Source organism: Lipotes vexillifer, unplaced genomic scaffold, assembly GCF_000442215.2.
Source record: "Lipotes vexillifer unplaced genomic scaffold, Lipotes_vexillifer_v1.1 scaffold1149, whole genome shotgun sequence".
Lineage (NCBI taxonomy): Eukaryota > Metazoa > Chordata > Mammalia > Artiodactyla > Lipotidae > Lipotes > Lipotes vexillifer.
The window spans coordinates 386,726-398,947 of record NW_006796238.1 but is presented as its reverse complement, the minus strand read 5'-3'; the positions used below and the strand labels follow the sequence as shown (position 1 = coordinate 398,947).

General features: G+C 40.7%; 1 protein-coding gene across 1 annotated transcript in view; it reads left to right on the top strand.

Annotated features, from left to right (window-relative positions):
* The first annotated feature begins 8,725 nt into the window (after nucleotides 1–8,725).
* VIT (vitrin) overlaps nucleotides 8,726–12,222 on the top strand; it is a 94,454-nt gene continuing 90,957 nt past the window's right edge. The window contains 1 exon segment of the mRNA XM_007468388.1: nucleotides 8,726–8,777. Within this exon segment, the coding sequence (XP_007468450.1) occupies nucleotides 8,726–8,777 (52 nt within the window).

Below are 12,222 nucleotides of genomic sequence, written 5' to 3'. Positions count from 1 at the left end.
CCCCCTTCCCCAGTTCTCTTTCCCTGAAGCAACCACTGTTATTGAAATAAAAAAGATTATAAGAGAGTACTATGAATAACTGTACACCAACAAATTGGATAATCTAGATGAAATGGACAAATTCCTAAAAACACAAAACCTACCAAGACTAAATTATGAAAGAATAGAAAATCTGAATAGATCTGTAACTAGTAAGGAGAATGAATCAATAATCAAAAATCTTAAAACAAAGAAAAGCCCTGGACCTGATGACTTCACTGGTGAGTTCTACCAAATATTTAAAGAACTAACACCAGTCCTTCTCAAACATTTCCTAAAAATTGAAAATGGGACACTTTCTAAGTTATCCTATGAAGCCAGCACTACCTGGATACCAAACCAAAGACACTACAAGAAAAGAAAACTACAGTTTCCCATATCAATACAATATCCCTATAAACACTGATGCAAAACATCCTCAACAAAGTATTAGCAAACTAAATTCACCAGAATATTAAAATAATTATAGGGCTTCCCTGGTGGCGCAGTGGTTGAGAGTCCGCCTGCTGATGCAGAGGACACGGGTTCGTGCCCTGGTCTGGGAGGATCCCACATGCCGCGGAGCAGCTGGGCCCGTGAGCCATGGCCACTGGGCCTGCGCGTCTGGAGCCTGTGCTCCACAATGGGAGAGGCCACAACAGTGAGAGGCCCATGTACCGCAAAAAAAAAAATTATACACCATGGCCAAATGGGATTTGTTCCTGTAACGCAAGGATGGTTAAACATACAAAAATCAATTAATGTAATACAGCATGTTAATAGAATGAAGGGGAAAAATAACACACGATTACTTCAATGGATGCAGAAAAGGCATCTGACAAAATTCAACACCATTTCATGATAAAAATGCTCAACAAACCAGGAATAGAAGAAAACAACCTCAACATAATAAAAGACACTTATGAAAAACCCACAGCAAATGTCATACTCAATGGTGAAAAACTGAAAGCTTTCTCTCTAAGATCAGGAGCAAGGCAAGGTTGCCTGCTTTCACTACTTCTATTCAACATAGTACTAGAAGTTCTAGCCAAAGCAATTAGACAAGAAAAAGAAATAAAAGTCATCCAAACTGGAAAGGAAGAAATAAAATTATCTGTTTGCAGATAATATAATCTTGTATGTACAAAATCCTAAAGATTCGACAACAAAATTGTTAGAATTAATAAATGTATTCACAGTCGTAGGATACAAAATCAACACACACAAGTCAATTGCACACAAAAATCACTGTTGCACTAACAATGAACAATCTGAAAAAAAAGTTAAGAAAAAAATTCCATTTGCAGTAGTAACAAAAAGAATAAAATACTTAGGAATTAACTTAACCAAGGAGGTAAAAGACTTGTACAATGAAAACTATAGAATATTACTGAACGAAACTAAAGAAGGCATAAATAGGTAGAAACACATCCCATGTTCATGGATTGGAAGACTTAGTATTGCTAAGATATCAATACTACCCAAAGCAATCTACAGATTCAATGCAATAACAAAATCCCAATGACATTTTTTGCAGAAATAGAAAAAAAAACATACAAAAATTTATATGGAATCTCAAAGAACCCCAAACAGCTAAAACAATCTTGCAAAAGAAGAGGATTCTGGAGGATTCATAGTTTCTGATCTAAAAATCTTATTACAAAGCTATAATAATCAAAACAGTGTGGTACTAGCATAGACACAGACATATACACCAATGGAACAGAACAGAGAGCCCCCAAATTAGCCCTCACATATACGGTCAAATGATTTTTTTGCCAAGACCATTCAATGGGGAAAAGTCAGTCTCTTCAACAAACAGTGCCAGGAAAAGGGGATATCTACTTGGAGAAGGAAAGAAGTTGGACCCTTACCTAATACCATACACAAAATTAACTCAAGTGGATCAAAGATCTAAATGTAAGACCTGAAATTGTAAAACTCTTAAAAGAAAACATAGGACAAAAGCTTCATAACATTGGATTTGGCAATGATTTCTTGACTATGACACCCAAAGGTATAAATAACAAAAGAAAAAACAAACAAATTGGACTTCATGAAAATTTTATAATTTTGTGTACCAAAGGATACTATCAACAGAGTAAAAAGGCAATCCAGAGAATGGGAAGAAATATTTGTAAATCATATACCTGATAAGGAATTAATATACAGAATATATAGAAAACTTCTAAAATTCAACAACAATCAAAAAACAATCTGATTAAAAACTGGGAAAAGGACATGAATAGACATTTCTCCAAAGAATATATAAAGATGGCCAACAAGTACATGAAAAGATGCTCAACATCACTAATCATTAGGGAAATGCACATCAAAACTACAATAATATGCCACCTCACACCCATTACTACTATCAAAAGAAACAGAAAATAACAAGTGTTGGGGAGGATATAGAAACATTGGAACTTTTGTGCACTGTTAGTGGGAATGGAAAGTTGTACAGCTACTCTGGAAAACAGTATGGAGGTTCCACAAAAAATTAAAAATACAATTACCATATGATCTAGTAATTCCACTTCTTGACACATACACAAAAGAATTGAAAGCAGGGTCTCAAAGAAATATTTTTATAGCCATGTACATTGCAAAGCAACCCATGTGCCCATTAGCAGATAAATGGATGAGGAAAATGTGGTATATACATACAATGGAATATTATTCAGCTTGAGAAAGGAAAGAAATTCTGACATATGATAAAACATGGATGAACCTTAAGAACATTCTGCTATTTGAAACAGGCCAGTCACGAAAAGAAAATACTGTATGATTCCATTTGTATGATATACTTAGAGAAGTCAAAATCATAGAGACAGAAAGTGGAATGGTGGTTGCCAGGGGCTGGGTAAAGGGGAGAATGGGGACTTATTGTTTAATGGGCATAGAGTTTCAATTTTACAAGACAAAAAGAGTTCTTAATGGAGGGCTAATGGTGATGATGGCACATTTATGGATGTATTTAATACTGCTGAATTGTATACTTTAAAATAGTTAAGATAGCAAATTTTATGTTTTTGTTTTACCATAATTTTAAAAACCAGAGAAAAAACACTGTGAAGAACCATAAAAATATAAAGCAGCACTATCATGTATTACCGATAAATAATCGGCTCTTTTCTAATTCCAGGCAACAAGAGATCTAATTAAATTGGCTGGCTACTCTAGTTACATTATGTATATTTTTATTTCACAATCAGCCTTCATTTGCCCCACCAGAACTTCATATTCAGGACTGTTTATATTACATCTCACAGCACAATTCATACATTTATGAATCAGTAACATGTTCTTTTGGAAACGCTTATTGTTCTGTTTTTGTTAGAACCCTGGTGAGCACATGAGATATTAAGGTTCCAACATTACTGTGCACCCTACAGTGCCTTGACATTGAACTGCCTGCAGAAACTGCTTAACAGTGCTGGTGGTCATTCTTATCCCGTTTCTGGAATGGCTGAGAGAGGGTCTGAATTTTTTTCACACATTTCAAAAAGCACATTTACATTTTAAACGTATAAGTAAATGAACCAAGCAAGGAGAGAAATTCAAGTGGTAAGAAAGAAGCCTCAAACATTCTGATTCCAAGAGACCAGAGTGATTCTGGTCGAGTTCCATTACTGATGAGTCAGCACTTGGGGGATATCTCCTCTGGGGTTAGCATGCTTCCTGGAATCCTGCTGTTTTTTTTATCCATTCATCCCTTTGTGAAAAGGTCGGTCTATCGTGTCTTCTAAAGTTGTAAGACAGATCTGAGAGCCCTTCTCTCTGAAATTCTATCTTCCCTTTTGGTTTGTATGTTGACTAACAATAATGCTTATTGAAATATAATCCACATACCATAAAATACACCTTTGAAAGTATACAATTCGGGGCTTCCCTGGTGGCGCAGTGGTTGAGAGTCCACCTGCCGATGCAGGGGACATGGGTTCGTGTCCCGGTCCGGGAAGATCCCACATGCCGCGGAGCAGCTAGGCCCGTGAGCCATGGCCGCTGGGCCTGCACATCCAGGGCCTGTGCTCCGCAACAGGAGAGGCCCCAACAGTGAGAGGTTCGCATACCGCAAGAAATAAAGTAAAACAAAATTTAAAAAAAAAAAGAAAGTATACAATTCAGTAGATTTATAGAGTATTCACAGATTGTCTTCCCTTTGTTTTGTTTCCTAGGGAAAGGAAAGAGCCCTAACTACTCACTCATGGATTAAGTATATTTTTTTGAGCACATAAAAAAATCAAATAAAAACCCCTGCCTTCATGGAGCTTGAATTCCAGTAGAGAACACAAACAATAAACAAATACAATTAGCAAAGTATAGAGTATGTCAGAGGTGATAAGTGACGGGAAGAAAAGATAGTGGGGAAAGGATAGGGTGTACAATTGATGGTGGGTGGGAGAGGGCTTACAATTTTAAATTGGGTGATTAGGGAAAATCTTAAGGAAAGATAACGTTTAGTAAAGAAAGAAATGAGGGAGTAAATCATGTTTGATCTGGGGGAAGGGCATCCAGGTAGAGTTAACAGTAACTGCAGAGACCCTCAGGGGAGAGGTGTGCCTGGACCTTAATAACTGAGAAGGAGAATAGAGGGAAGAGAGGTCACAGGGGCCAATGGTGGCCAAATCTATTGGGGTCCTGAGCCACTTGCCAAGATTTTGGCTTTTATTCTGAGTAAGCAGAGAACCACAGAAGTTCTGATCTGAGGAATGCCATGAACTGACTTACTTTGAGCAGGATCACGCTGGCTGCTGTGTGGACTTTGGATTGTAGGAGAAGGAAACAACCTAGTTACGAGACTAACTGCTTTAATCCAGGTGAAAGAGGGCATGACCTGGACCAGATGGCAAGGGTAAAGATGATGTGAAGCGGTCCGATTCTGGATATATTATGAATGTAGAGCCAACAGGCTTTGCTGATGGTAAAGATGTGGGGTACGAGAGAAAGAGAAATCTATGATGACTCAGACAAAATGTCCAATGCTATATGGTAACAGCCAACTAGCAGAGCTAGTTAGGTGGGTTGGGTAGGGTAGCTTGATATACTGCATTTATCCCAACAGGAGAATTAAATTTTAGGCCTGAAAACATGTGAGTTGATCTGCAGCTCCTCTAATTAATATAAGACAAAAAAATGATGTGTCATCACACTAGTTCCAAAATATGACCCAGCTAATTAAGTATCAAATTGCCAATCATATATGTGACTATTTCTATTTTGAAGATAAAGACGGTTATTTGCCTTTTACTTAGCCAGTGGTCAACTACCTTAATTGGGAAATTTAACACATCGCAACTGTTGCTGGAAATTAACAAAGTGATCGGTTCTGTCTTGGGTTACTCTTGCTGCCTAATTTAATTGTTTGTAATAAAGCCTTTCATCTACCAGTTTTATTTAAGTTGACTGCATCAAGTGCTTGTATTACTACCTCAACCATAATCTAATCATTGCTTTTTGTTAATAAACTCTGCACAGCACTGTATCTACATATTATATATAAGCTTGCTCTAGACCTAGCTAGTACCAGATTGTTTATCTCTTTCCAAATCTCCATGCAGTGATGTCACTTTGGTGACTTTAACATCAGCCACCGTGGGAGTATTTATGCCACAGAAATTGACAAATGGGCTAAATCAGGGCTTTTTTTCAGATGCCAGTTTTCCTAGCACACCCGTGGACAGAGCAGAGGGTAGGGTTATGAATGCCAGCTAAAGCCTAAAAGCCACACAACTGCGGCATGGGTGGAGCAGACGTAGTGGGAGTGAGTCATCTGTCCCAGAGAGGAAGAGTGCTTTATCACTGACATGGTTTAGAATTGCTAGTTTATAAAGATAATAAAGAGCAGACCAAATTTAAGTCTTTAAATTCCCTACAGACAACGTTATTCCTTATCGCCTAAGCCCAGGGCACATCCTTCCCACCTACTCCCACCTCCATTCTAACCCTGCTCACTGCCTGGTCACCAGAGGTATGACATTTTGCCTTTCTAAGCCTTAATTTCCTTGCCTTTTCAACGGGGATCATATGTTCAATTAATGATGGTATGAATAAACCTTCTAGGGTTCCCCCGTAGCCTTAAGAGAAGAGGGAACCCCTTATGGATCAACAGCATCATATATATATACATCTTTGTTGGAGTATAATTGCTTTACAATGTTGTATTCGTTTCTGTTGTACAACAAAGTGAATCAGCTATAAGTACATATATATCCCCATATCCCCTCCCTCTTGAGCCTCCCTCCCATCCTCCTTATCTCACTCCTCTAGGTCGTCACAAAGCATCGAGTTGATCTCCCTGTGCTATGGAGCAGCTTTCCACTAGCCATCCATTTTACATTTGATAGTGTATATATGTCAATGCTAGTCTCTCACTTTGTCCCAGTTTCCCTTTCCCCCCCATGTCCTCAAGTCCGTACTCTACATCTGCATCTTTATTCCTGCCCTGCCACTAGGTTCATCAGCACTGTTTTTTAAGATTCCATATATGTGCATTTGCATATGGTATTTTTCTCTTTCTGATTTACTTCACTGTGTATGATAGATTCTAGGTCCATCCATCTCATTACAAATAACTCAATTTCATTCCTTTTTATGGCTGAGTAATATTCCATTGTATATATGTGCCACATCTTCCTTATCCATTCATCTGTCGATGGACATTTAGATTGCTTCCATGTCCCGGCAATTGTAAATAGTGCTGCAATGAACATTGTGGTACATGTATCTTTTTGAATTATGGTTTTCTTTGGGTATATGCCCAGGAGTGGGATTGATGGGTCATATGGTAGTTCTATTTTTAGTTTTTTAAAGAACCTCGATACTGTTCTCCATTCTGGCTGTATCAATTTACATTCCTACCAACAGTGCAAGAGGGTTTCCTTTTCTCCACACCCTCTCCAGCATTTATTGGTTGTAGATTTTTTGATGATGGCCATTCTGACTGGTGTGAGGTGATACCTCACTGTGGTTTTGATTTGTATTTCTCTAACATCTCTAGTGATGTTGAGCTTCTTTTCATGTGTTTGTATATCTTCTTTGGAGAAATGTCTATTTACATCTTCTGCCCACTTTTGGATTGGGTTGTTTGTTTTTTGGATATTGCGCTGCATGAGCTGCTTGTATATTTTGGAGATTAACTTTGTCAGTTGCTTCATTTGCAAATATTTTCTCCCATTCTGAGGGTTGTCTTTTCGTCTTGTTTATGGTTTCCTTTGCTGTGCAAAAGCTTTTAAGTTTCATTACGCCCCATTTGTTTATTTTTGTTTTTATTTCCATCTCTCTAGGAGGTGGGTCAAAAAAGATCTTGCTTCAACAGCATCCTTGTATCCACTCTGCTTTCCTACCTCTGAGCCTCTGTTGATGCTGTTCCCCCTGACTTGGAGCCCCTTCATCTCCTATTTTCATCTTTCAGAGTTAACCCAATTGCTGCCACCTCCAAGAGGCTTCCTCTTATTCCCACAGCTGACATAATCTCTCCCTCCTCTAAATTCCCTAACCTCTTGGGGACTCTCTGACACTATCCCAGACCTATTGGATTAGAATCTACAGTTTAACAAGATCCCCAGGTGATTCATATGCACATTAAAATTTGGAAGCCTTGCTTTAAACCACTGGTTCTCAAACTTGGCTGCAGATTGGAATTGCAGACTGTGGAGTTTCGAAAACGCTTGATGCCTAGACCCCACCTACAAGAGATTCTGATTCAGTTGGTCTGAGGTGCAGCCTGGGCATCAGGGCCTTTTAAAACTCCCAGATGATTCTAATATGCAGCAAAGTTTGAGAACCACTGGTCCATAAACTCCCCTTATTCTCCCTTTGGGGACCCGCACACTCTCTAATGTTATGGTTATTTCTGTCCAGGTATGTTTTCTCACTTCTATTGAACTGTAAGTCTTTTAAGGGCAAGAACTATCTTTTAATTCAATTTTAATCACCTCACCCCTAGACATACAATAAGAGTTTAATAAATATTTATTGAGTGAATTGTTTTTGTAATCTAAAACAATTTGTAGGATTTCCCTGGTGGCACAGTGATTAAGAATCCACCCGCCAATGCAGGCGACACGGGTTCAAGCCCTGGTCCAGGAAGATCCCACATGCCGCGGAGCAACTAAGCCCGTGTGCCACAACTACTGAGTCCACTCACCATAACTACTGAAGCCCACGCACCTAGAGCCTGTGCTCCGCAGCAAGAGAAGCCACCGCAATGAAAAGCCCGCGCACCACAACGAAGAGCAGCCCCCACTCACCGCAACTAGAGAAAGCCTGCGCACAGCAACAAAGACCCAATGCAGCCAAAAATAAAATAAATTTATTAAAAACAAACAAACAAACAAAAAACCCCACAATTTGTAATCTAAAAATGTTCTCTAAATACCATAAGTGTGGCTTTTGTCCTAATTTGAAGACTGGTTGAGCATACTCTGGAAATGGTGGAATTATTTCCTCTTTAGTCTAAGACCAAATCTCTGAAGAAGAGGCTGGTGGCTAGAACAGGTTTTCTGAGAATAGCCTCTCTGGGTACCAGCGCAGCTGATCTCCATGAGTTGTTTACAGAAAGCCACAGATTGAAATCCTAAGACTCCAGAGGGCAATGCAAAATGAGGCAGCCCCTCCCTACACTCTGTGCATCCAATTCAGAACTCTTGGCTGAAATATGATGATGTTATTGTTTCTTCCTCTCTAGGGTGCCATTTTGATATTTATGGGGATTGCTGTCCTCACTATGAAGGCATCTGTTATTGAAATGTTCCTTGGTAAGTACTTTTATATGTGTATCTGGATACGCTTTTAACATTCTCCTAATGTCCAAAGAATCTTGCCAACAAAAGATTTAAACCAAGACAGAGCATATAAACAGTTCAGTGTATCTTTTTATGATAAACATTTTGGAGAAATGTTTAACTGAGAATGTTAAATGTAGATCAAATTCAGAATGTATGTCTATATATTTTTTATATAAAGCAAACATATGTATGTCTACATATTATATATTAAGCACACATATATACACACATATTTGTGTGTGTGTATTATTCAGCAACTAGCAAATATTTCAGATAAAGCATATTTACAGATTCTGAATTTAGAGAACTTATTTCTTAATTTCTCAAAAAAAAAAAATTCTTATCACTGACATGGCCTTACTTGTACCACTGGCAACTCATACTTTTAGAGATGAAACCCTTTAACCTTATATTATCAACAGAGAACACAATTTGGGGTAGGCCCTTAAGGAGCAGCAGGTCAACCAGACGAAAGAGAAGTGCTGATGGGTTTAGCACTAAGCCCAAGGGTAATCTTTGGTTAATCTTGACCCCCCGCTGTGCTGTGGCCACTCTGTGTCAGGCAGAGTGATCCTGTGGGTCACTGTGAAACTATTGCCACGGAAGGGTACAAAGGCCTTTTAGATAGTCAGTATTAGTTTGCTAGAGCTGCCATAACAAAATACTACTAACTGGGTGGCTTAGAACAACAGAATTTTATTCTGTCACAATTCTAGAGGCTACAAGTCCAAAATCAAGGTGTCAGCAGGGTTGGATCCTTCAAAGGGCTGTGAGAGTGAACTCTGTTCTATGCCTCTCTCCTAGCTTCTGATGGTTTGCTAGCAATCTATGGCAATCCTTGGCATCACCCCAACCTATGCCTTCACCTTCACATGTGTTTGTCTGTGTCTATATCCAAACACCTTCACCTCTGTGTTTGTCCGTGTCTATATCCAAACTGCCCCTTTTTTATAACACCAGTCATACTGGATTAGGGGCCCAACCTACTCCAGGAGGATGACCTCATCCTAACTAATTAAGTTAGTTAAATTTAACTAATTACATCTACAACCACTCTATTTCCAATTAAGGTCACCTTCTGAGGTATTGGGGGCTAGGACTTCAACACGAAGTCCATCAGAAGTCCTATGAATTCAGGGAGTGGGGCACACAATTTAACCCATAATATAGTCAGAATGTGCAAGGTCTGTGCAGAGGGATTCTACAGTGGCAGAACTGAGGACTGGAAGAGAAAGAGGTGACACAGCTGGGAAGGCAAGGGGCTCTCAGTATGGTGGAAGGAGACTGGGCTGGGAGTCAGAGGGAAGATAAGGTTCTGGCCCTGACTCCACCACCAACTCGCTAAGGAATATTCTCGTTGAGAGCACAGGGTCCTTCACTTCCACCTTGCCCTTCTGAGAGGCTATCTCCCCCCAGCCCCATACTAACCTATAGGTTAGTAGGGGTGAACACAGGGTGGGATGAGGATGGGGCAGGGGTTTGGAATAGGAAGTATTTAGCCACTGTAAAACAAACAAAACAGAACACAGAAACCCTGAGGCTGGTTCACACTCTGCCATGTCCCCCACATCATGGAACCAAGAAGAACTTGACTGTCCTTGCTTGTCTCGCCCCTCTCAGCCTGCCCTTCTGCAAAACCGTTTTCCCCTCAGGGTTGCCCATTCTCAAAGCAAGAAATCAAAGTAGAAAAGGGAGACTCCTATCGCAGATTCTCGTCTCTATGTCCGTATATGCCCCTCCCTGGAATCTCTCTTATTCATCTGCTTGTCTCCATCCCAGGGTCATTTCCCTTAAGTCCCCCGAAACCCTCTTCAGTACTGTGACAGCCTCCCTGCCCCAAATCCTTACCCCTCTAACTCATTCTCTACCACACCCCAATTAATCTCCCTAAAGCCCATATCTGATCCCACTCTCCTGACTTAACACTCAGTGTTTTCCCTTTGTCTTTATGACGGAGCCCACATTGCTTGCTGGCAAGGCCTCTTTCTATGGCTCTTGCCATCCTCTCCTGCTCGCCTCCCTACCAAAGAGCCCAGCCTGGCTTCCAGGGATGTGGGAAGTGCTGACCTTCTCATTCCCCTGAAGGTCGAGTCATTTCTCCCTTCCAGGGCTTTGACTATGCTGTTCCCTGTCCTGGAATGTTCTTCCTCTCACCCCCACACACCCTACTGGCCCTCCAGGAAGCTTCCTCTGCCTTCCATTTGATCAGACCCTCTTCCTATGGGCTTCCCTGGTGCCCTGTATTGATTCTAGTCACGACTGCACGGCATTCACCTCGTCATGAGGCTGCCTCCCCTGACACTGTACGACACCGATAGCAGGAGCTGTGTCTTGCTCACTGTTGCATTCTCAGTTCTCAGCACAGCTCACAGGCACTCAAGAAATATTGCTAAATATATTATTCTTGTCAGGGATGTTGGATTTTTCAGGTTTCAGAGTCTGATTCTGCACCCAATTCCTATGTGTGAATTTTTTCCCCCACACCAAGTGATTCCTCAACACCAGCTGGGTTTCCTACAACTCAATTCTGAGCTCAATTCTGACACCATTCTACCCGGAGATAGCATCAGATCCTGCAGGTAAGGGCTCACACAAGACCGCCCCCCCCCGCCCTGCCACCCAACACACACACACTTCAGATGCCGACTGCAAGTCAGGTTGCCACCTGTGCTTCTGACTGACTGGCTATAAAGCAGAGGTTTCCATGACCCCCTCCTTGCGTTTGATTAATTTTCTCAAGCAGCTCACAGAACCCAGGAAACCAGTTTACTCACTAGATTACCAGTTTATTACAAAGGATATTAAAGGATACAAATCAACAGCCAGATAAAGAGATACATAGGGCGAGGTCCTGAACAAAGGAGTTTCTGTCCCCGTGGAATTTGGGCCCAGCACGGTGGCACATAGACGAGCTCTCATTCCTCAACCTGGAAGCTCTTTGAACCCTCTCCTTTTGGATTTTTATGGAGGCTTCATTACATAGGCATGATTGATTAACTCACTGGCCATTGGTGATTGATTCAACCTCCAGCCCCTCTTTCCTCTTGGGAAATCAGGAGATGGGACTGAAAATTCCAACTCTCTATTCATGGTGGGTTTCCCTGGCAACCAGCTCCCTCATCTTTAGGGGATTTTCAAAAGCCACCTCATTAACATAAACTCAGTTGTGATTGAAAGGGGCTTGTTATGAAAAACAAGACACCCATTTCACCTTTATGGCTCTGATTTCAGGAACTGAGGACAAGAAATCAAATATAACAGACATGTGGACACAGGGGGCAAAGGGGAGGGTGGGACGAATTGGGAGATTAGGTTTGACATAAATACACTACCGTGTGTAAAATAGATAGCTAGTGGGAACCTGCTGTATAGCACAGGGAGCTCAGCTCGGTGCTCTGTGATGACCTAGAGGGGT